Genomic DNA, 25,820 nt, shown 5'->3' with positions numbered 1-25,820 from the left:
GCTAAGAGTCAGGCACGACTGAGTGACTTCATTTTCACTTTTCACTTTCATGCATTGGAGAAGGAAATGGCAATACACTCCAGTATTCTTGCCTGGAGAATCCCAGGGACAGAGGAGCCTAGTGGGCTGCCTTCTATGGGGTTGCACAGAGTTGGACACGACTGAAGTGACTTAGCAGCATACCCTCACCATCTTAATCCCTCAGTGACTTCCCCTTTTCCTAAATGTCTTATACATCTCTTGAAACAAGGTGGCATTCTGTAAATATTAGCTTTTCCCTTAACCAACCTCTTGACATTAGAGCCCACAGCAATGTTTGTTTACCCTAAATACTGCCTGGAACTTTTGAGAACCTCTTCCAAGTAGCTACTACCTATTTCATAACCCACCTTTCCTTCCTCATATTTCCAGAGTCATCTCCAACACAAAAAATTGCCTTAGGAGAACAAGCTGAGTTCACCTCAGACCCAGGTCTTACTCTATCTAATATAAGATTTAAGAAAATTAGGATTTCCAGTCCCCTTAAAACAAGCAAAGAAAGCAAGCAAGCAAAAGAAAAACAACAACAAAAACCAAAACTATCATCAGAGGTATAATTCCAGTTATTTAAACCTATGCCTTACTGCTTCATCATCCTTGTTTTGTTTTTCATCTTGCTCTCTATCAGAGTCTCTGTCACTACCATCATCTTTTTCACTCTGAGAGTCTCTATTGGTTTCTTCTTCCTCAGAGTCACTGCCTTTGTCAGAAATTTCTTCTTCATCTTCCTTTACTGTAGCTTCCTAAAAGGAAAAAGCAACCACAAAAATTCTGAATGTTTCAGTGAATATATCCTGAGTCCCTGAAACTAATCTATGGTCATTATAATTAAACTGGCTCAAGACTAAAATTTCAATATTGACATAGAATTAAAAAAAATTTTTATGAACATTCTTATATATAAATATGTGGGAGTCGGGCTGAAGAGGTTTAATGTTTGACTTATTTGCTTATTTGTCAGTTATTTTATTCATTCTTCATAGCTCATAAAACAAAAAAAAATTTATTTCTATTTGCAAAATATACTATGACAATGGCTAAGCTAATTCATTTTTCAAAAACATCAATTATATAATATTTTATACACTACAGTGAGAAGTTTATAGAAAAGTACTACTTTGGGAATTTAATGTTATCTTCAATAACTACTAGTATAATGCAGAAAGTAAAGTCAATGTCCCATACAAAATACTTAGTCTATTTCAAGAAGCAAGAAAAAGAACAGCAAATTAAATGCAAAGAAATCAGAAGTAAATAATACAGATCAGAAATCAATTAAAGAGAAAGCAGATATAAAAAAAGGAAACCCAAACAAGACTAAATGTTGGTTCTTTAAAAAGATTGATAAAATTCATAAATTAGGCAAGACTGATAAAGGAATAGAAACAATAAAATTACCAACATTAGGAATAAAAGATACATAACTACAGATCAAAAGACACCAAAAATAAGGATATTATGAAACATCAAAAATAAGGATATTATGAATAACCTTGTCAATAAATTTGACAAGTTAGAGGAAACAGACAAAGGCCTTGAAAAACACAATTTACTAAAACTGATGAGAAAAAAAGTAGACTATGTTAAAGAAATAGACTCTATAACTCAATTCTTTTTCAAACTCCAAGCCCAGATGGCTTCTCTATGTAATTCTTCCAAATAAGAAACAAATCCAATCTTATACACCCTTCCAGGAAAAAAGAGAGAGTAATCTCTAACTAATGAGGTCAGCATAAATGTAACCGAAAACCAGGCAAGAATATTACAAGAAGAATGACAAACTAATATTCTCTCCTAAAAATAGATACAGGAATCCTAAACAAAGTATCATCAAACCCAGATAAATAGTTTAAACATCATACTCAGTGGTGAAATAAGGTATGCTTTTTCCATGAGACCAATAAGACAAGGTGACTGCCATCTTAACTTCAAATCAACTACTGCAAGTTCTGGCTGGTAACAGTAAGGCAAAAGGGATGAAATAGCATAAATATTAAAGTAAAGCTGTTTCCATACCCAGATGGCATGATTGTGTATGTAAAAAATCTTTTTTTAATATCTGCAAATTGTTAAAATTATTGTCAATTCATCAAGAATCCTTGATACATACACCATCAATAAACACTGAAGAATGAACTTTTTAAAATGTTGTTTGCAACAGAACTAGAAAGCATCAAATACACAGGAGTAAATCTAATGAAAGGTGTGTCATTCTCTGCCAAGAGAAATCACAAAACACTGCCGAGAAAAATTAAGAGAGATAATAAAGATAAAGCATAATTATGAATAAAAACAATCTATTGTTAACCTGTGAATTCTCCCCATATTGCACCAAAAATTAAACACAATACCAGTATAAGTGCCAGCAGCTTTTTCAGGGGTGGAAATTGTCAAAATTATTCTAAAATTTTAGCTGAAAATGCAAGGGACCTAAAGTGGTCAATAAAATTTTGAAGAAGTAAAATAAGAGTTTGAGGACTTACATTATTCCTTTTTAAGACTTCAAGCCACAATAATTCAGACAGTGTGGCACTGGCACAAGAGACAAATAATCAGTGGGAGAAGAGCCCACAAAGAGATTTCCACATATACAGTTAAGGTAACTGATCTTACAACAAATTATGACTGCAATCAGAGAGCTGTCCAACAAATGGTGCTAAAATAAATGGCCCATAATCCCAATCTCACACTATTCACAAAAATTAAAGATGCATCATAGAGCTAAATATAACAAGTAAATTACTGTAGTAATACCTATAGAAGGAAACAAAGTATCTAACTTCCTTGTGTTCTTGGGATAGGCAGATGTCTTAAATAGGACACAAAAGCACTTAACCATAAAGACTGATGAAACAGACTTAGAGAATCATCTAAAACTCCATTAAGAGTTAAAAGAAACACTTATTCACAATACATAAAAGAATCCTAAGAGCTGTCTGAAGACAAATAATCCAAAAATAAATGAGGATATCCAAATGGCCAGTAGGCATGTGAAAAGCTGTTTGATACTATTAGTCATAAGGTAAATACAAAAACGACCACACACAGAAATACCAACTACAGATCTATTACAGTGGCTAAAATAAAAAAGACTGGTAAAACCAAGTACTGGTGAGAATGTAGAACAACTGGATTCATATTTTGCTGGTAGGAGCATAATAAGGTACAACTTTAGAAAATGTGCTCTTTCAGCAAATTAGACATACACCTATTTTATGACCCAGCAATTTTACTAATAGGCACATATCAAAGAAAAATGGATGTCCACAAAATGACATGTATCAAATCATAACACCTTTATTCGTAATAGGCAAAAACTAGAAAAACCTGTATGTCCACCAATCACAGGACAGACGAATTTTAGTATATTCATATAATGGAATCTCTCTCTCTCTCTCTCTCCCCCTCACACACACACACACACACACACACACACACTTGCTGCTACACATAATACAGAATGTCAAAGACAATGTTGAATGAAAGCCACCAAATGACTCTGCTTACACGCATTTTAAGAATAGGCAAAACTAATTCATGGTAATAACAGCATAGTGGGGAAGGGAGAGGGGGTGGATGGAGGGGTCACTGACTGAGAAGGGTACCAGGGAGCCTTCTAGGGTGCTGGTGGGTTTTGTATCTTGATCTGGGTATCATGGGTACATACATTTATAAAACTTCAGGAGCTATACATATAAGATTTAAACATTTTAGTGTACTTCAGACCTCAACAAAGATGGTAATAATGATAGTCTTTACGTAAGATAGTAAACTTACACTCCCAACGACTCCGTTAGCCTGTTTTTGTTTCTGTTGCTTTGGTTGAGATAAGGGCACAGGTGTAGGCTTTTTTTTCAAAGGTTTCTTTTTTTTTGATTTAGTAGTTTTCTTGGGTCCTTTACTCTTCTGTTGCCATCCTCCTTTTGTCTTGTTCTTGTTAGTATCACCCTGCTATAAATCACAACACACATACACACTCAGACGCTGCAGCAATAGTTTCATTTGGGAGTCATAGTAAATTTTAGATGGAAATGGCTAAACTGATAAAATGTTTTAGTAAAGTGAATTATTCTCCCACAGCAAGATAAATCAATCAGAGGACTAAACAAAACAGTTCTTTTACCAGAAAAGATAGGTAAACTCAAGTTTTTACCCCATCTTCTGCTGGCTGTTCCTCTGCAGCACAGATGGACTGCTCCTTTTCAAATACTTCCTAGAGTAGAGGGAGTAAGAAAAATAAAAACTTTGTTCAACTTATATTTAACCTTCATATAGAACAATCTTTCAATAAACATTATCAGTAAGTTTATTTATTTTTGGCTGTGCTGGGTTTCGTTGCTGTGCAGGCTTTCCTCTGACTGCGGAGAACAGTGGTTACTCTCCAGCTGCAGTGTGCAGCCTTCTTACTGCAGTGGCTTCTCTTGCTGCAGAGCACAGGCTTTAGAGAGTACAGGCTTCAGCAGTTGTGCCACGTGGGCTCATTAGTCGTGGCTACCCAGCTCTAGAACATAGGCTCAATAATTGTGGAACACAGAATTAGGTGCTTCACAGAATGTAGATCTTCCTGGATCTGGCATCAAACCCGTCTCCTGCACTGGCAGGTGGGTTCTTTACCACTGAGCCATCAGGGAAGCCTTATCAGTAAGTTTATTAACTGCTGACAATTACAGGAGGTGGAAACAAACACATGGCTAGACAGGAGGCTTTTAGCAATTACTAAATGATGTATGTGTGCAAATTTGGCCATCATTAAAGGACACCTTAGAAGTTACCTTCTGAAATATCTCATATCTGTCTTGAATATATTTTGAAAAGTACATTCTATTTAAATTTATAAATGCAATGTCTTAAAATATGTAAAATTTCTATAAAGTCAGTCATTTCATAATTTAAATTTTTACTTTTATTCTAACAGTAATCAGACATCACTATTTTAAAGTTATGAAAATCTGAATACCTTATATTACTCTAACATCAAAACTTTATGAGACCAATATTAGTTTATTTATGATTGTATGTGATATTGCTAATGTAACTGATGTAACTTAGATATAAATAAGTGGAACACCAAGAAAATCTATATATCCGAGACATACCCACCCACCCAATAATCCATTCTAAATCAGTACAGACACTATAAATTTAGAATTTGAATCCAGTAAGAATTCAACGTGACTCTATATAGAACATGATAAATGGGTTGTTCCTTAAACTCCCCAGAATTATTAAAGCTAACAAGTGAAAACAATGATAACTACTGGGCTCTAAACTGTTGGCCTAATGCAGGGGCGTGCAAACTATGGCCCATTTTTGCTTTTTAAACAAAGTTTTATTAGAATACAACCATGCCCATTTGTGAGTTCAGCCATTGCTACAGAGACTGTATGGCCTGTAAAAATCAAAAATATTAACATTTACTGACTGAACCTTTAGAGAAAAAGTTTGTCATCACCTAGCCTAATTCTATCATCTCTGCTTCATTTCTTCATTTGTTAGTTGAATTCTAATAATTATATTGAAATACAGTTGATACTAGAAGATAAATACTTGATTCTTCCCCTTTCTCCAGGCCACGTCTGCTTTTTCGTCTACCAATTACCTGAGAAATGTCAACAGCCCAAGGACAACTTTGTGCTCATTTCTTGGGCTGGGAATTCCAAAGCACATAGGCAGTGTCAAAACCTAACCCTGGCCACCAGCTTAGAGCAGCCTCATCTCCCAGGAGGCACCTCTCATCCAGAGTCCATTATACATACAAATGCTTCCCTTACCACCTGCTACCATAAAGTCAGTATCTTTGTTTTGATATGTCCTACTGTGAATCACAGAATGGCTATCCACTCCAGTATTCTTACCTGGAGAATTTCATGGACAGAGGAGCCTGGCAAGCTTTAGTCCATGGGGTCCCAAAGAGTCCAACACACTGAGCAACTAACACAATAACAACTACAAAATATGCTTTTTCTACCAGAGGTTTTAGACATGGGTTTTAAATGCACCATATTTCCTGAAGATGCCCATAGACCTCAGAGTAGAATAGGCTAAAATCTACCACTGGTTCAATAAAATTGAGCTTTATAGTTTAGTAAACTATATAGTTTAGTTTAGTATACTATATAGTTTAGTAAAAATTAGTTACAACTATACTTGCAACTTGGGAGGTGTGCTTAGCTTGGGAGGTAATATAAATATGTAACAGAAACTGAGAAAAACAAGATGCAGGAAACATACATATGATGAGATTTAATGAAAAGGAATGAGAAAAGTACCAGCATACATATATATGCATATACATATATGCACTAAAAGGTCCAGATAGTAAACATGAGCATGGAGAAAGATACAAAATGATTTACACAAGACAGTTCTGGTCACCTGGGTCTGATAAGGTGGCTTTCTAAGGAAGCAGGGGTGAAATAAGGGATCCATGTTATCAATATCATTTTAATTCTGTGGGTATTCATGCATCAGGCTATCTAAAGGGATGAGCTTCAAAACTGATGATCTCAGAGTGGTAGAATTTTAGGTGATTTTAATTTCTTCCCATACTTTTCTGCATTCCCTAAATTTGTTTCCCAGACAGCATAAATTTTTTACATACTTACTAAAAGAGCTATTTTACTATAGTTTTTAAAATAAAAAATAAAAGGGAGTAAATTCTCTCAAGAACTGATTAAAAAGGAGTAGGTAATGAAATTCTCAACAATAATTAATATCTGTATAACATATTATAGTTTAAGAAAGATACCCAGATTACATTATAATACGTTATAGGGAATTAACAAATCATAACTTTTGTGTGTGAAAACAAATGAGAAAATCTAAAATTAAAATTTCAAAACGGCTAACAGAATCTGCAAAATTAGATTTGCAAAACTATATAATTTTGACTTTGAACATGTATAACTTAAAATGAGAAAATAAACATAAATATCTTAAAACTCTCAGATATATAAACTCTCAAAGCATAAAAATACAGACTACTTACTGCCATTGTTTGCCTTGTCAATTTAACCAAAACTGTAACTAAGGATCCTACTGTGATGTTGTTGCTATCTTCATCATCCAATACTGTAAGACAAAAAAATAAATAAATAAAAATCAAGCTCTATGTCAAGGCAAACAGCAAAACTTTACTTATCCAAATCAATCTGAGACTTTAGTATTTCAAAAGTATAGAATTTTAAGGCTACTAAATAAAAAATAATTTACTATCTACTCTATATAAATTTCTCCAGAAGATGTCTTCAACAATGTACTCATTTAATCCTTAAAATAGCTCTATGAAGCATTATTATTATTTATTTAAAGAGACTGAGGTTAAGGAATAAAGTAAAATGCCCAAGGCCACAAAATGGCTATGCTGGCACTGCCAAGTTTCAAGTCCAGATCTTTTAAAATACAGTATATTGTGAGGATTACCATAGTTTTCTCTCACAGTGATATAAGAGGGTTCTGTCACTCTATTAAATTGTATAAACTTAATACTCACAAGATTTTACCTGTATAATCAAATGCCTGCAAACTAGTGTTCTAAGCAATGTTAAAAATACTTATTTTTTAAGGCAAGAACTTCAAAATAGTTTATATGAAAAAAGCACCTTAAAGATGTTTTCTGCAATGTTTTTTCATTGTTTACTTTTTAAAAATACATTTGCTACACACATCCCCAAAAGTCTTAATAATAAAATGTACTTAACTACAAGCCCTTTAAAAACAGGAATGATTCCTAACACATCCTTGTATTCTCGGTCCCACAAGAATTTTCTAACAACAGCAACTTAGTAAATGCCGAAGCTCAGAATAATGTCACAATGAAGGAATGGAGCAGAATAATCTCTAATTCTGTCACCATTCTAAAATATTATATTCAGTTGTAAAATGGGACTCATAAGACAATTATATGGTAGAAAAATAATCTCTCTTTTTCCACTCCAAGCAGATATAAAGACAAAAGTCAAGAAAAATACATAAAATGTGGCACAGAGCGTGGTGATTTTCAAAGCTTAATATGTATAAATAAGTTAGGTTTTTTAAAAATTAATTTTAGAACTAAGCAGCTATTTTATACTAACAATAGACATATTTCAAATATCTTCCATTACATTTGGAAATCTCTTCCATTCTTTGAAAAGTTAAGATGTTCCTTAAAGTTGACCTATAGAACAAAAGCATTCTCAAACCAAAACTACTAACTCTATGACATCTTCCATCACAGCAAATCTGACAGGTAAACTATAATTCTACAAAGTCTAATTAAAAGTTATGAAGTGTTTTGAGAACCTTGAGCCAAATAAACCAGAGCCAGTCCATCAACAGGGAAACAACAGGAAACCTCTCACTTACCCTGTGACTTTATGTCCATAGTCACATATGGGAAACTTCCAAGGACAGCCATAACCTCTTCATATTTTTCATCTTCAAGGAAATGCAACAGATTGTGACGATCTGATTCTTTTAAACTCACCAAATCCTGGATAGTTTTAATTTTGAACTAAATTTAAAAGGAGACAGGAAATAAATCCTAAACCCATGAAACTCTTCATAAAAAGAAAATTACTAATATGTTTGCTAAAACAAAATCCAAAAGCTTTTAAAAAATGTTAAAATTATATACATTTCAAAGCAGAAAAGACAACTTTAGTGCATTTCACAGCCTTTTTCTCCAAGGAAATTTAAATTTAAGAATTTTTTATTACAAAGTTAATACACAGTTATTTTTTAAATTAGAAAAAACTAAAGTTGGAGGAAAAAAATAGTAACATTCATATAGACTCTTGACCCCAAGCAGGAACTACTGTCATTTAATTTGTTCAGTTTGCAGACCTCTATTTTTAATTTTAATGATAAAAACCTTTTAAGAATACGAATTTATTTCCAAGTATATAGCTGTATTACTCTTTAGGTTTTACTATTCTTTTAGTTTTTTTTTGAGAAGAAACTAAAAGACGCTTGCTCCTTGGAAGAAAAGCTATGACCAACTTAGACAGCATATTAAAAAGCAGAGACATTACTTCGCCAACAAAGGTCAGTCTAGTCAAAGCTGTGGTTTTTCCAATAGTCATGTATGATATGAAAGTTGGACCATAAAGAAAGCTGAGTGCCAAAGAATTGATGCTTTTGAACTGTGGTGTTGGAAAAGACTCTTGAGAGTCCCCTGAACTGCAAGGAGATCAAACCAGTCAATCCTAAAGGAAATCAGTCCTGACTATTTGGAAGGACTGATGCTGAAGCTGAAGCTCCAATACTTTGGCCACCTGATGCAAAGAACTGACTCACTGGAAAAGACCCTGATGCTGGGAAAGATTGAAGGCATGAGAAGGTGACGACAGAGGATGAGATGATTGGATGGCATCACCAACTCGATGGCCATGAGTTTGAGCAAGCTCCAGGAGTTGGTGATGGACAGGGAAGCCTGGCGTGCTGCAGTCCATGGGGTCGCCAAGAGTCGGACAGAGTGACTGAACTGAACTGAGGCATTATTCTCATTCTTGTTACTTTCTAAATGTAGCTGTTACTGCAGTAATACCAATCCTGGTTAAAGGAATACCAAGGAGAAGGGTTTTAATTTCTGAGTATTTGCTGCCAGTTATTAATTTTTACTTTCACAGACAGGGATTAGATCATGAGGCATGTGAAATGCCTGCTTTTGAATGATGAAGTTTTCAATTATGACTTTAAATGTGATCAAATTTAAAAGAGCAACACACTTACTTGAGAGAAGAGTGCTCTGATACAAATTTCTAATATACATTTATTAGTTCTACCTTACTACTATCAAGTCCAATGTCTATCTTCTGTCCTCTAATATATACAAAGTGATGTTTAAAATTATAATTTCATTCCATTTTTTCCTATATTTCCTCAAGTTTTTCATTTATACACATTTTTTGCTATGCCTTAAGATTCATTCTCGTAATCTATATACAGACTATAATTTCTAAATAAAAATTATCTTTATATGATCTACTTATTGAATATATTAATTGAATGCTTATATTGAATGCTTAATTTTTTTGCATACTCAATAAACTAATGCTCAAGCTTTAAGCCATTAATGAAATAAAAGTATACAGTGCATGTTTACACAGTACATATATTTTTTGGCAGCATAAAGAACAAAGTGTTAACTGCTAAAATTTTGACCCCCTCCCAAAGTAGTAAGATCATTTCAGTAGTATTAATAAAATGTTATAAAATAGCTACCTATTCAAGAAAGTGTTAACAGAATCACTTGAGGCATAGTTCTAGAATGCTTGAAACATTTTAAATCTAAGATGTTCATATAACCACTTCTAGAAAAATTTTCATTCATGTTACCTTTAAGTGACATGACAAACTGCTTAAAACTAATATTAAAGTGGCAAATTACCTTTTTATGATTAGAAACTCTTCTAAGATTGTCTTCTTCAATGTGAGGGAGCTGCAGAAGGGGAGACTTAAACTGCTGAAGGCCTTGCACAGCCATCTGGGAAAGCTTCATGCAGTTTTCAAGGGATGCCAAAGTTGGAGCACGAAACTCCCTTTCTTAGAAAGAACAGGAGGAAAAGCAAAAACAGGGCTGGACTATTTATATGTTCAGAGTACACAATTCATAACAAACACAAATCCATGTGAACATCCTTAACACCTCAAATTTTATGATCACAGTGTTGACTTTCCTTTAAAAGTTACTGGATAAGACACACAAAATATACAAACTTGGTCAAATGTACATTAACCAGCAACAACCATCGATTTTAATAGAAAAATTCTTTGCACCACTTCCAAAACCAGTAAATCGTAAGACATTTTTGGTATTAAGAACATACTGATGTCATGCCACAAAATGACATCATCCATAACAACAAAATACAACCACTCCCTCCTTTTTTAAGGGTCACTTTCCATTACAGACCATAAACTCCCTTGTTCTTTCTTCCCTTCGTGCAAACAACACTACATGTCGGACGAATCATCATTACAGCACTTAAAGAATTATTTCAAACTCATTGTTAACCTAATTCTAAAAATATTCAGAGGAAGAAAAGTATATTTTAAATCTTTGCAAACAATAAAAAAATAAACAATAAAACAATGAAAAAACTGAATTAAAAAACATAAGTTGTAGTACTTTACATGATAGAAAATACAGGAAAAATAAGAAAAACCAAAAGCAAAACTGGGAAAAGCTGTAAGTTTTCTGTCTGAAAACTTACAGACAGAAATATATTAGGTTCCCACAAATCTTAAAAGTATAATCTGTCCTATATGCTTGCGAGAAAAAGTACAACATAATTATGCTTCCTCCTCACCTTCACGGCTCCTGGCCATTATTATTAGTTGGCAGATTACATTAACCATTTCTTGAAGTAGGGCAGGGCATTTTTTCAGCATAAATTGCTGATCTGCAAAACAATAAAACACTTGAAACAAATCATTCTTCTTTTATACTAAAACATTTTTATTACGTGTAGTCCAAGACAAAAGCTAAATTTAAGTTGTCCAACAAATTTTTCATATTACCTCAGAATTTTATAGGCTGAACACAACTGTTTCTCCTCGGCAGCATCATGTCAAAAAACCAATCAGAAAACCCTAGCTCAGATGAGATGTTTTAAAGGCAAACTTTTAATATTATGGTTTTTGGCTTTATAAATTACTATCTTTTTTTCTGGTAACAGTCTTAAACTCAATCATAATCTAATTGAAGAACTTCAAAAATTTTCTTCTTGTGCATCTAAGTTTCTATAATTATGGATAAGTCCAAAGACTAAGACTGAGAATGAATGTCAACTAAATGAAGAAAGAGGATAGGAGGAGGGGAGAGAGATTCTTTCACTTATACTGCAATAATAGTTAACTATGAGATCATTCAGTGGGGTTGATAAACTAAAAAAAATTTGTTTCCTGTTCCTTACATAATTGGTAAAAATGGAGGTGGCTTCATATCTGTACAGAACATCAGGGACAGAATTACTAGTTACTTTGCAACTTCAATAAACAATGCCTAAATAGTGTACCTTAATTCCATCATACTGTAGCCTATGGTACTGTCATTAATCACTGAGCATCAACTGACCTTGTTTTCAAAGGCGTTTGATTGCATTATTGGCTTAAAGCAGAGGGAGGGTGGGTTGGTTCATTCAGAAAGAAAATTTATTCAGTAAAGATAGTAACTTTCTTTTAAAACTTTCAGTTGAAATAATGCAAGTGAAAAGAGATGACACTCAAATTCACAACATTCCTGGAGACACCACAGTCCTAATCTACTGCCTTTTTAAAAGTAGAATAGATGGCTTCAAGAAGCTTTAAGTAAAGATTAAACAGACATGACTATGGGGAGAAGGCAGTGGCACCCCACTCCAGTACTCTTGCCTGGAAAATCCCATGGATGGAGGAGCCTGGTAGGCTGCAGTCCATGGGGTTCCTAGGAGTCGGACACAACTGAGCGACTTCACTTTCATTTTACACTTTCATGCCTTGGAGAAGGAAATGGCAACCCACTCCAGTGTTCTTGCCTGGAGAATCCCAGGGATGGGGGAGCCTGGTGGGCTGCCGTCTGTGGGGTCGCACAGAGTCGGACGCGACTGAAGCGACGCAGCAGCAGCAGCTGGAGTATGATGGTGCTACTAGTGGTGCTAAGATATCTGTTGTGAAATCCATTTTTTCTCCCCGCAGAAAGTTTCAAAATTCTTTTTTTAAAAAAAGTCATCAGGATGACCCAGAGAGATGATATGGGGAGGGTGGTGGGAGGGGGGTTCAGGATTGGGAACTCATGTACACCCGTGGTGGATTCATGTCAATGTATGGCAAAACCAATAGAAAAAAAAAGTCATCAGGAATTACTGAATAATCTGCAATTAACTAGACATTGTTCATAGAGTAGTCTCTTACCTTGAAATACAACATTTTAACATTTGCCAAATCATTTGACTTACTAAGACCTTCAAAGTATTTGTGAAAGTAATTATGTATGTAGCATATAGATTTGTTTTTAAAAGGTCCTTGAGTAATTATCTGATTGAGCAAAAAAGAACAGTGACAAAAACACTGCACCATGAGGCCTAATTAAATCTACTGCTTTTGTACCACTAAAACCCTACAGACAGTAGAATCAAAATACCTTCTTCAAGGGTCTCAGGAATTTTCATTCTAGCAAGATGAGACAGTAAAAGAACTCTGGCCTTCAGGCTATAAGGGCAGGTAAGTGGAGGCTCATTCTTCTTTAAATTAATGCTGCCAATTTCTCTGATGAGCTAAGGAAAATAAAGTAATTATTAAAAAGTGTATACTTAATAAAGCATAAACTTTAATATTTAAATGTTTATCAAAGAATTTGGGAGACAGGCCTAACCTGAGGTATTAAAATATTATCTGTTGGTCTGCTTGTGGCATCTTTATTATACTGAGGATCAAATTCAGAGGCTCCAGCCAAAACCATGATAAGACCTAAAAAAAACAAAAGAAATACGAAGAAAAATAAATTTACTGACCCTTAATCACCTTCCCCAAACGATACCAGATTAATCCTAGAGGGAGGCAGTTTTCTAATCACACACAATGCTAAAATCAATATTAACAGGTATAAATTTCTCTCGCAACAAAAGAAACATCTCATTTTTAAAAAGTGTTTGTAATATTACCTATCACAAGTAAACAGAAATACATGTCAAATTACGGGCCCAGAAGCAACTAGGTGCGTTAAAATCACTACAAATAGCTACAAATAGCATTGGTTTCTAGATGTAATCATGTGTTCCACATAAAACTTCTTTTTTTAAACAGAATTTTTACTGGAGGATAGCTGCTTTACAATGCTGTGTTAGTTTCTATCTACTGGTTAGCCAAGTGAATTAGCTAGACGTACACATATACTCTCTCTTTTCTGGATTTCCTTCCCATTTAGGTCACCACAGAACACTGAGTAGGGTTCCCTGAGCTACAAAGCAGCAGCAAGGAATCTATGTGGCATTGCTAACTGCTTTATGAAAAAAGGGGGTTAGAAAGGGTTTCAGGTTTCTTCACGTCATGACTCCCCAATGCCATGAGTAATCTAAAATATACTATAATTTACAAAGATTTTTAATATGGAATCATGGAGGGCTTTGTGAGAATAGTGTTCCTTGAAAGACACAGGATTTGAGGTCACATATATTAGTGTTACTTTTCTTATTCTATACAAGCTCTTTAATGACTGGCACTAGAGTTATCAATCTTCACCTTATGCTAGAAAATGCATGCAATGTTCTCACAAAAATCAGGACAGTATAGGAGTTAAGTGCATAAACCCTGAAGCTTTCAAGTCCTAGCTGAATGACCTAAGACAATATTCTTCACTTCTCTATGGGCCTCAATTTCTTCATATGTGCCTGATACACATAAGCACAGTAATGTGTGTGAGTTATTACTATTACTACCCTCAAATGTTTGAATGAAAACAATGGTTCCTAAGACAGCTATATAAATGGTGCCAGTCCTAAAACCAATGATAACTAACCAAACAAAATTAAATAAAGCTAAACAAAGTTTTTCTGATAGAATTGTGTAAGCTAAGTACCACCCTCAAAAATGAAACAGAAATCAAGATCACTGGTCCAAAAACACATATTAAAACTGGTTACAAACATGAAATATTTTCATAAGGGAGAATGTTTATATATTAAGATTTCAACCCAGCACAAAGAAGAGTGTACATGTGCACAAGGGAGGGTAACATTCACTCATTCCTCAGAAATAAAAGACCTGCTCATTCTCCAGAAATATAAAATCAGCTCACACAGTCATATAATCCTGGGATTATATGATAAATCTCTTTCTCATTACCAAGAGAGTTAATAAAATTGGCAAACACAAAATATGACAAAGTCCACTCAGGTTTTGGAACAAAAATGCATCCACCCATGAAGCACAATTTTAAACTTATGTCCTTTTTTTTTTTAATGTGTAAGATTTCAATAGAGCAGTGTTTCTGAAAGGTAATATTAAGTATTCCAGGGATAAAATTTACAATGTTAGCTTTATGGGATTAAAGAAAGTATTTAGGATGTTACTTTTTATGTCATAATAAATTCTGAAATAAGCCTCTGGGAATGAAATATTTTGGCAAATTTCTTTAAACACTCCTAAGACCTCTACTTATTTTACACCATTAGCATGGTATAATGTACTGGCTTGGGAACCATACTGCTTGAGTTCTATCCTAGCTGTCACTTACTATGTATCCTTGAGCTCAGTTTCTTCATCTATAAAATGCGCTTAAAAACAGCACTTATTTATGGGAGCATACAAAGATTAAATGAGTTAATATATGACAGTGCCTCACAATACTTGGCAACAATAAATACTCAAAAAATGTTAGCTGGAATTATTACAAAATTAATCCATAAGGAGCTTTACCATAAAAATCTCTGAAGGGAAAATATATACATATACATATAGCTGAGTCAATAACAGAACTACAGATCAAGAAATATGACAAAGGGTATTAGCATCTTCCTCCAGCTTTAGCTATAATCAACTGAATATCCCTAAAACTATAAAATGGAATTTCTCCAATTGAATACATATACCAATTCCACATAAATGACTCAGAAAATAATTTACTATCACAGTGACTTAAATTTACTTACGTTTCATATCCATATTTCGAGTTTTATAAACAAAGTAGGTATAAATCTGTGTTGTGCGTATTAGAATCTGGTCTCCGCTATAGCGTATTGAGCGATACCACCAAGAGCCCTAAGACACAAAATTAAACAAGGAAAAAAACATGAAAGCCACAATAAATGTTAACTTTGATGCAGAATGTTTATGGTCAAATTTTCTAAATGTTCATAAACCAATAAAAATACCTGCTCTTTAGAACAAATACCTTTACTATATATTTCAAATGATTTATCTAGCAAGTATTTATGCTGCATGATGCCTAAATACCAGCCTAACTCATTATATATAAGATTAAAAGATTTACGTTTCAACTAGAAATTGTTTACAGACAAAACAGGAATGAAACAACCCATTGCTATAAGCAACAAGTTGGTTTCTGACACATGGCATGTCTTCAATAAATGTTTGACAAATAAGTGTAAGAGCAATTTTACAGTTGATATACTACTTTCATTCACATTATTCCATTCAATTGGACTCTAACACAACAATCCTATGAAGAAAGCAAGACAGGTTAATCGTAAGCCTCACTACAGGATTCATAGGAACCCTAAGGTCTGTAAGAACACCACCAGTCATGAAGGTAATAAACAATAAAATCATAAACATTATGGTATCTCTATATTTGGGGTCGCAAAGAGTCAGACATGACTGAGTGACTGAACTGACTGAACTGATGCAGACTTTTTTAAAAATGAGGTTGTTCTACATGTTGTATTCCTGTATGAAGCAAGAAAGTCACAGGACAATATATATAGTAAGACCACATTTTTAAAAACGTGTGTATACATTTAATGCATAGAAAAAGATATGAAAAGGAAATCAACACTTAGCAGCGATTATCTCCAACAGAGAGATGGACTTGGGGGAGGTAGTGACAGAAGACTTTCACCTTAAATTCTAAATATATCTGTATTATCTCATTTGTGTGTAACTTTTGAATCGTGAGGAGACACATTTTAACATACTAAAGTGATGTCACCTTTAGAAGACCTTAAAGAATAGTTGAATATAAAATTCTTAAAACTCAAGGATTAATGGATTATGGATTATATTCTAACACAAATTACGATCTTATAAGGAGACCCCAAACCATGCCACCCACTCTCTTCCCTAAAAAAATGTTAACAAGAGCTGGAACTTACCACAACAACTGGAAGGATAACCATGAATGCCAAGCCATATACAAGTAAAACCTTGAAGTGAAAAGGAGGAGAAAAAGACCACTCATTCCTTCATAAGGTAAATTACAACATCCATGGACACTTATTTTGATGCTTACATGGAGGCACTATTAAAAGCACATCTTATGTATTTCATTTAATCCTAACTTTCAAACTCTACGAGGAAGGTACCATTATTATTTTCCTTTTTGCAGATGGGGAATCTGCAGCATATACAGTCATCCTTCGGTATCTGAGGGGAACTGGTTTCAAAACCCCCAAGGAAACCAAAATTCAGGGATGCTCAGGTCCTTTATATAAATTGGTGGTAACAGAGTATCCAGGGATGTGAAACATGCTGACAGGGAGAGCCAACTTCAGCTGACCTTGAGTAATGTGGGGGCTGGGGGACCAACCTCCTTGCAGTCGAAAATCCACATATAACTTTAGAGCTGGCCTTCCATACAGTGGCTTTGCATTCATGGATTCAACCATGGATTGTGGACTACTGTAGTCCATGTTTATTGGGAAAAAAAATCATATATAAGTGGACCTACACAGTTCTGGTGGCTCAGTGGTAAAGAATCTGCCTGCAATGCAGGAGACCTGGGTTCGATCCCTGGGTTGGAAAGATCCCCTAGAGAAGGGAAAGGCTACCCACTCCAGTATTCTGGCCTGGAGAATTCCATGGACTGTGTAGTCCATGGGGTCGCAAAGAGTCAGATACGACTGAGTGACTCACTTTCACTTTACACAGTTCAAGCCCCTGTTGTTCAAGGGTCATCCACATCTTAGCAAGTAGTTAGTGCCTTGGAAATAAAAGGTAGAACCTGGTTTCTTTGCCTCAATATCAAACAGAACATATAATGCTGTTTGCAGGTAATTTCCATTATGATTTTTGTCCTACTACTCAATCCCAAATCTGGTAGCTAACAATCTTTCTCTTCTCTAGTATTCCCTCAACATGCTTATATACAACAACTATATACCCTGGAAGAAAACATGTAAATAAATAGCCATAAAATGACACTAAATAGCCATTTTCAAAACAAATGACAGACTGTAAGGATTGTAACAAATGTTACAAATGACAGACTGGTTTTTATTGCTTTAAAGACAGCTCCTAGATAATTATTTTCAAGAAAGGAGAAGTAGGGAATTCCTAAACAACAGGTTAAGATAATTTCTGACGTTTTAAGAGTTGCAGCCTCTCATTGCTGATTGAAGTCTGATCATCCTGCTGCCCCTTAAAGGAATTTAAATTTTGAGTACTACTTAGGGATAAATGTCAACACCATAAGAAACAGTAGTTTCCTAAACTAAGGGTAGGACCCAATCTGAAACTACCTCCAAAAGAAATCACCACAATTTGAAGGTTCTAAAACTACACTGGAGTACACTCCCCCAAATAGCAATGTAATAATAAGAACCAATTCTTCTCTCCATTACGTAAAAAGTTTCCATAATACACAGTTAAATTAGAAACAGTATACTGGAATTTTCTCTATAATGTTATCTCTGTATTACCAAGATATATCTAACACATTATCATGTGTCTTATTAAGTGTACTCACCAATATTGAATTTTTCTGGTCAACGATCCAAGCTGGGAGGGCAATTCCAAAGCTTGTGGCTAAAACAGGAAGAGTATCTTGAAGAGTCTGCACTTCCAGTTTCATTTATTTATATCCCTAAATTCTACCTCCCCTGTCACTTCCAAAAAACTTTAAGATTATCTTACTATGTGTGTCTCATATACAAAGTTGATGTGATATGGTTTATATTGGAAACTTCAAATTTTTCCAAAAGAAAAAAAATCTAAGTACATGAATTCCTTCTTCTCAGAACACTTAAATCCATTTACATGTCCTGAGTTTATGTAAACACTATGAATATATGGGAAAATGTTTAGTCAGTAAAGAAAAAAAAAGATTTTTCATCCTATTTTTATCAACCACTAACTGGAAATGATAAATAATGACAGTGACTACTCTTTTCACCAAATCAAAGATCTTTCCAACTAATCTCTAGAAAAATTAAGTAAAGGAAGCTCAATTTACGTATCCATTTAACTGTGTGCAGTTGTATTTTTTCTATTCACAAACTAAGAAAATCAAAACGTTCTTTTAAATCTAACATTTTCATAATATACATAATACCTTAACCCCAGTATTTTTTTAATCATCATTTACCACACCTTGAGGCCCATCTGGATTTCCAAATTCTTCCCAATTTTTCCGGGATTCTTCATCAGTTAAACTAGCATAAAAAGAACAAAGGTGCAAAATTAGAAAACCACATCTGAAAAATAAGTACTCAACTACACAAACTCCATTAACCAACCAACTCATTTCTTAAAAGAAATAATTTCAGAGAATCAAGAAAAACCCTCTGGAATCTGAAAAAAAAATAGGGACAGGTAAGGAAGGAATTCAGCATTAACAAAAAATGCTAATTAATTAGCCCATATACAAATTCTTAGTTGGCCCAAGAGTTCTCAAGTTTAGCCAGTTCAAGACAGAAGATCAAACTTTAAAGGCTATTACATTTTCTAAGGAGGCAGGGGGAATTAGATGTGACTTTTTTCAATCTTATATACTCACTTATTTCCCAAAATTTTTTGATGGCCATGCTTTAATTTATTTTAGTAATGATATATACCTATATTTTAAATATAAACTTAATATATGATTAATAATAATCCCTCCAAAACTTGCACCACATTCTCAAAGAAAAAAATAAACACCACCTATAAAACTCCACTGCTGTGGTAAAGCTCATTTACACTGTGCTGAGATCCCAATTTTCTCCTAAGACAACTTCCGGGAAGACTAGGCAAATACTTGCTAAAGCAACAGCTTCCTAACTCAGGCAATATGAGAGACAGTGATTTTTTTTTAAATACGTAAACATAAACATAACCAATGACCTGGGCAATGGCTCAAGGCACAGGGTAAGAGTAGCTTTATTCCAGGTCCTGGCATAGACATTAAAAAAAAAATAAAAAACATTAAAAGAACTCTTTCCTTAAGAAACCTTACAAAATTGTTAAGGAGACAAGGCAGTCAAAAACATACAAAAATGACCAATAGCATAATAAGGAAGACATACTTGCAGACCTACTGGCAATAGATTATGTTTATGTTCAAACCTAATTTTAGCCAAAGATGGAAAAGCTCTATACAGTCAGCAAAAATAGACTGGAAGCTGACTGTGGCTCAGATCATGAACTCCTTATTGCAAAATTCAGACTTAAATTGAAGAATGTAGGGAAAACCACTAGACCATTCAGATATAACCTAAATCAAATCCCTTACAATTATACAGTGGAAGTGATAAATAGACTCAAGAGATTAGATCTGATAGAGTGCCTGAAGAACTATGGACGGAGGTTCGTGACATTGCCAAGGAGGCAGTGATCAAGACCATCCTCAAGAAAAAGAAATCCAAGAAGGCAAAAGTTTGTCTGAGGAGGCCTTACAAATAGCTGAAAAAAGAAGAGAAGCTAAAGGCAAAGGAGAAAAGGAAAGATATACTCATCTGAATGAAGAATTCCAAAGCATAGTAAGGAGAGATAAGAAAGCCTTCCTCAGTGATCAATGCAAAGAATTAGAGGAAAATAACAGAATGGGAAAAACTAGAGATCTCATCAAGAAAATTAGAGATATCAAGGGAACATTTCATGCAAAGATGGACATAATGAAGGACAGAAATGGCATGGACCTAACAGAAACAGAAGATATTAAGAAGAGGTGGCAAGAGTACACAGAAGAACTATATAGAAAAGATCTTCAGGACCCAGATAACCACGACGGTGTGATCACTGACCTAAAGTCAGACATCCTGGAATGCAAGGTCAAGTGAGCCTTAGGAAGCATCACTATGAACAAAGCTAGTGGAGGTGATGGAATTCCAGTTGAGCTATTTCAAATCCTAAAAGATGATCCTGTCAAAGTGCTACACTCAATATCCCAGCTAATTTTGGAAAACTCAGCAGTGGCCACCGGAGAAGACAATGGCACCCCACTCCAGTACTCTTGCCTGGAAAATCCAATGGATGGAGGAGCCTGGTAGGCTGCAGTCCATGGGGTCACTAAGAGTCGGACACGACTGAGCGACTTCACTTTCACTTTTCACTTTCATGCACTGGAGAAGGAAATGGCAACCCACTCCAGTGTTCTTGCCTGGAGAATCCCAAGGACGGGGGAGCCTGGTGGGCTGCCATCTATGGGGTCGCACAGAGTCGGACACGACTGAAGCAACTTAGCAGCAGCAGCAGCAGCAGTGGCCACAGGACTGGAAAATGTCAGTTTTCATTCCAATCCCAAAGAAAGGCAATGCCAAAGAATGTTCAAACGACTGCACAATCGCACTCATCTCACATGCTAGCAAAGTAATGTTCACATTTTTCCAAGCCAGGCTTCAACAGCATGTGAACCATGAACTTCCAGATGTTCAAGCTAGATTTAGAAAAGGCAGAGGAACCAGAGACAAAATTGCCAACATTTTGGATCATCGTGTTCCTGGTTCCAAATTGGGAAAGGAGTACGTCAAGGCTGTATACTGTCACCCTGCTTATTTAACTTATAAGCAGAGTACATCATGAGAAATGCCGGGCTGGATGAAGCACAAGCTGGAATCAAGATTGCTGGGAGAAATATCAATAACCTCAGATATGCAGATGACACCATCCTTATGGCAGAAACCAAAGAAGAATTAAAGAGCCTCTTGATGAAAGTGAAAGAGGAGAGTGAAAAAGTTGGCTTAAAACTCAACATTCAGAAAACAAAGATCATGGCCTCTGGTCCTATCACTCCATGGCAAATAGATGGGCAAACAATGGAAACAATGACAGACTTTATTTTGGGGGGCTCCAAAATCACTGCAGATTGTGACTGCAGCCATGAAATTAAAAGACACTTGTTCCTTGGAAGAAAAGCTATGCCAAACCTAGACAGCATATTAAAAAGCAGTGACATTACTTTACCAATGAAGGTCTGTCTAGTCAAAGCTATGGTTTTTCTAGTAGTCATGTATGGATGTGAGAGTTGGACTATAAAGAATGCTGAGCACCGAAGAATTGATGCTTTTAAACTGTGGTGTTGGTAAGACTCTTGAGAGTCCCTTGGACTGCAAGGAGATCCAGCCAGACAATCCTAAAGGAAATCAGTCCTGAATATTCATTAGAAGGGCTGAAGCTGAAGCTCCAATACTTTGGCCACCTGATGCGAAGAACCCACTCCTTGGAAAAGACCCTGATGCTGGGAAAGATTGCAGGCAGGAGGAGAAAAGGACGACAGAGGATTAGATGGTTGGATGGCATCACCGACGCGATGGACACGGGTTTGAGTAGGCTCTGGGAATTGGTAATGGACAAGGAAGCCTGACATGCTGCAGTCCATGGGGTCGCAGGGAGTCAGACATGACTAAGCTGAACTGAATTTTAGCCATATTTTTATTTCCCAGAGCATATGTACCTAAGATACACTGTATTTTCTATTTAATAAAGCTCCAAGTTGAGAGAAAGAATGCAGAAGTACCTTAATAAAATTGCAAAATTTTTCAATGATTTGAAAATATTTTTACACTTACGAGCACCTTGACATCTTTAGTCCTTATTCAACTATAACTTCACTTATACTACTTGACCTAAGGCCACAGTAAAATACAAGAGCCAAGGAAAGGCATTATTAGACTGCAAGTTAACAAGGAGTGATGCTAGGATTCTTTTCTGCTAAGGAAGGGCTATTTCTCAAAAACGTTTGCCTTGGTTTCCCTGTATAATTGTCCACTTCAACAAGAGCTTTAGCTACTGTTTCTTTAAATTTTCTGTCTCCTAATCAGATTCTTTTCCCCCAAATAATTATCTTGTTCCTTTCTGCCTTTCTAATGATGGCAAGAACATAAACTGTTCTGTTCTCTATTCAGTGCCCTCAGATTTGCAAAATAAAGCACAGCTCACATCAAAGAAGCATTTGATTTTTCAACCTGCACACACATCTGATTAAAATTTCATTAACTCATTCATTAAACCAATATGTGTACAACTGTTGTGTAACCAGTCTGTATAGTCAAAGGAATTATCAATTTTTTAAAAAGTCAGTTTAAGAAAGCAACTGATTTTTTGCTACTTACTAGTGCTTCAGTATAATACCACTTCTAAGACTTAAAGAACTTAGAAGCTGTGTGATTTCAGTATAATTTATATATAATAAGGTCACACACCACCACTGGTACTAACATAATTTTTTTTTTTAATTCAAAGAGAGTCAGGTTTCCTAAACATATTCCTTGACTTTGAGGGTGGGAGGTTATATCATAAACCCTATTAGGAATCATTAAATCTAATGAAATCTATGCCCCTCCTGTCCTGGAAAAAAATGCACATTTACAAATATACATAAATTCTGTATACTGTTTCGGCGACCTCAGATTATAAATCCTAATCCAGAGAATGCCTTCACTAAATTATATATGAGTCGCCTGAGTTGGCTATACACAGCTAAGTTATGCATTCATATCTAAGAATACATGCAAACATAGGTTGTAAAAATTAAAATAGTTTTAAGGATGTTAATTCATGCTGCCCATGTGTTAAAAAATAGTTTAAACACAGGTTCTACACCCAAAAGCAAAATCCCAACTGTATCCAGAGAAATGAATCAGAGAATTCATAAGTTGGCCTAACTCCTCAAAAATAACCATACCTCCTTTCCTTTAAGTAACAATTTGGCCTGAAGAAATAGGAATGACCCACTTATTTATTATAATGAGCAAATAAGGGAAGAGAAACTAGCTTAAATAACCAAGGCAAATTCTGAAAAACTTTGTAGATCAAAGTCTATAACTGCATTCCACAAGTTGCTTGAAATACGTATCTTAGGCTACTAGAGTTATACATAAGACAGCAGCTTCAATTCAATGACTCAAACCTATTATATACATATTCAGTAAAATGTACCCTTTTAACTAATCTAGTTATACTTGTACAAGTTACAATAACTCAAGAGTTCTGGGTCCTGTAATCATTTTACTTCTTCATCTGCCTGATAGACCATCAACTATTTTAGACCCTTTACATACAAAACACTCTATATCATGATCATGTAACTGAGTTTAAACCAAAGGCCATATATTATTCTTCAGTACTTTTTAGAATAGTGACCATACATAATAAAGCCAGATTTCCAGTAACCTGAGAACAAAATCATGACCTTGAAAATGTTACAATACCTGAAAACTAAGGGGGAGAAAATAACTGTACCAAAAACACTAAAATTAAAAATACTAATTAATCTTGGCTATCTGACCTCTGGAAATCTTCAGTTCTTTAATTACCTGAAGACAGCAACTAAGGCATTGTAATACTTGTGCAACAAGGGTAAATGTGTGAAGGAGACACTGAAAAAAGGGGGAAAGAACACACCAACTGAAAGACAGCAATCTGGAGAACCTCTGCTGTATAGAAAAGAAAACGTAGAGCACACCTCAGAAGCTCCTGCAAGTACTACTTTATTACAGAAGCATATTCACACAGAAAACATCCAAAGGATGGGGGTTGGGGAGGAGGGTGTAGGCAGAAAGGAGACACAGTCAATATACTTCTATTAGGCACAAAAATGCATAAGACAGTATTTACCAAACTTTTGTCATTCATATTCCACTTTCACAGCCTGCTATTATATCTGCATATTCTATTACTTATATTTTTTAAGTTAGCTTACAAAATTGTACATTACTGAGTTTTCCTCAAAAAACAGATAACATCTTGTCTGTATTTTACTCTTTAATTTAACATAAGGGTTGTGTGGGATATACCTATCCGGAAGAATCCAGCTACCTTTTTATCTCCGGCAATATTAACACCCAAGAAATAACTAAGTTTTATATCCTCTATCCTGTTTTCCAAAAATTAAACTCATCTTTTAAGTAGTTTAAATGAAACAAGCTATAATACTTGTATGCTTGTCTCATTTAAAAGAACTAGATCTAGCCTAATAAAAAGTCTAGAAATGAAAGCAAAGTGTTAGTATATCCTCTTCTCATCAGTATGCTTTGCAATAGCTCAATTAACATATCACTTACTACTTAATCAACTCACATGGCAAAAGCACTACTGTGAGTTACTTAAAATTAAGGTTTAGCTAAATTACCCCTGCAGGGTTACCAGGAAGTCCCACAGAAGACTCAACATATGAGGTCAACACTTGAAAAAAGTATATGGCAATTATTTTACTGATTACTATTTAATTCCAATAGAAAACTTAAAAATGTATAATGAGTCCTAAAATACTTACGCTGCATAAGCTTTTGCTATTCTCATGAACATAACTTCATCACCTCCTTTATCTGGATGATATTTAAGAGACAGCAAACGATACTGTTTCTTAATCTCTGCTACAGTTGCCCCCTAAAAGAAAAGGCTTTCTTTTAGTAAAAATAAGCAGACTACTGTAAAACATAATCCATCCCATTCTGAACTTAAAATATTGAACTACTCAATATTTTCAGAAAATGAAGCTTTTATCTTATGTATCTTGTCCTATAAATTTCACTTACATATTTTTAAGTAAAAATATTTACGCTGTCCAATATATTTTATTTTACTGAGCATCTAACTATATGCCATGCACATAGATGATTTGAGATTGATAATATATGAATGCCATTTAAATAAAATAAAATGACAGAGAATTTTAAATATCAAAGAATGATCAAGTTAATTAATTCTGGCTGGAAAAAAAACTCAAATCAAAGGTTAACCTCTTTTCTAAGAAATAATCTGAAGACTATCTGGTTTCATCTGTTTAACAACATTTTAATATTAAGTAACTTAGTAAGTTTACCTTAGTTGTTTCCTAATTCGATTCAATTTCTATTCATCAATTTTTCAAATTGATTTTTTTATGGCATTAAATTGTCCCCAAACCTTTAAAACTTAAAATATCTCTCTTGATGACCATGATCACC

General features: G+C 34.7%; 1 protein-coding gene across 1 annotated transcript in view; it reads right to left on the bottom strand.

Annotated features, from left to right (window-relative positions):
• The window catches only part of SEC63 (SEC63 homolog, protein translocation regulator), a 65,790-nt gene that overhangs the window by 16,196 nt on the left and 23,774 nt on the right, over positions 1-25,820 (bottom strand). Inside the window, exons 4-17 of the mRNA XM_040238561.1 lie at positions 25,148-25,260; positions 19,048-19,109; positions 18,425-18,483; positions 16,833-16,883; positions 15,651-15,759; positions 13,376-13,470; positions 13,145-13,277; positions 11,334-11,426; positions 10,412-10,566; positions 8,386-8,533; positions 7,028-7,110; positions 4,193-4,252; positions 3,817-3,990; positions 624-782 (exon numbers count right to left, since the gene is read on the bottom strand). Of these exons, the coding sequence (XP_040094495.1) occupies positions 624-782; positions 3,817-3,990; positions 4,193-4,252; positions 7,028-7,110; positions 8,386-8,533; positions 10,412-10,566; positions 11,334-11,426; positions 13,145-13,277; positions 13,376-13,470; positions 15,651-15,759; positions 16,833-16,883; positions 18,425-18,483; positions 19,048-19,109; positions 25,148-25,260 (1,494 nt within the window). The remainder of the gene's footprint in view (positions 1-623; positions 783-3,816; positions 3,991-4,192; positions 4,253-7,027; positions 7,111-8,385; positions 8,534-10,411; positions 10,567-11,333; positions 11,427-13,144; positions 13,278-13,375; positions 13,471-15,650; positions 15,760-16,832; positions 16,884-18,424; positions 18,484-19,047; positions 19,110-25,147; positions 25,261-25,820) is intronic.

The sequence above is a fragment of the Oryx dammah genome, unplaced genomic scaffold (assembly GCF_014754425.2).
Source record: "Oryx dammah isolate SB20612 unplaced genomic scaffold, SCBI_Odam_1.1 HiC_scaffold_4, whole genome shotgun sequence".
NCBI lineage: Eukaryota > Metazoa > Chordata > Mammalia > Artiodactyla > Bovidae > Oryx > Oryx dammah.
The sequence above is the reverse complement of the archived record's forward strand: the minus strand, read 5'-3'. Positions and strand labels throughout refer to the sequence as shown.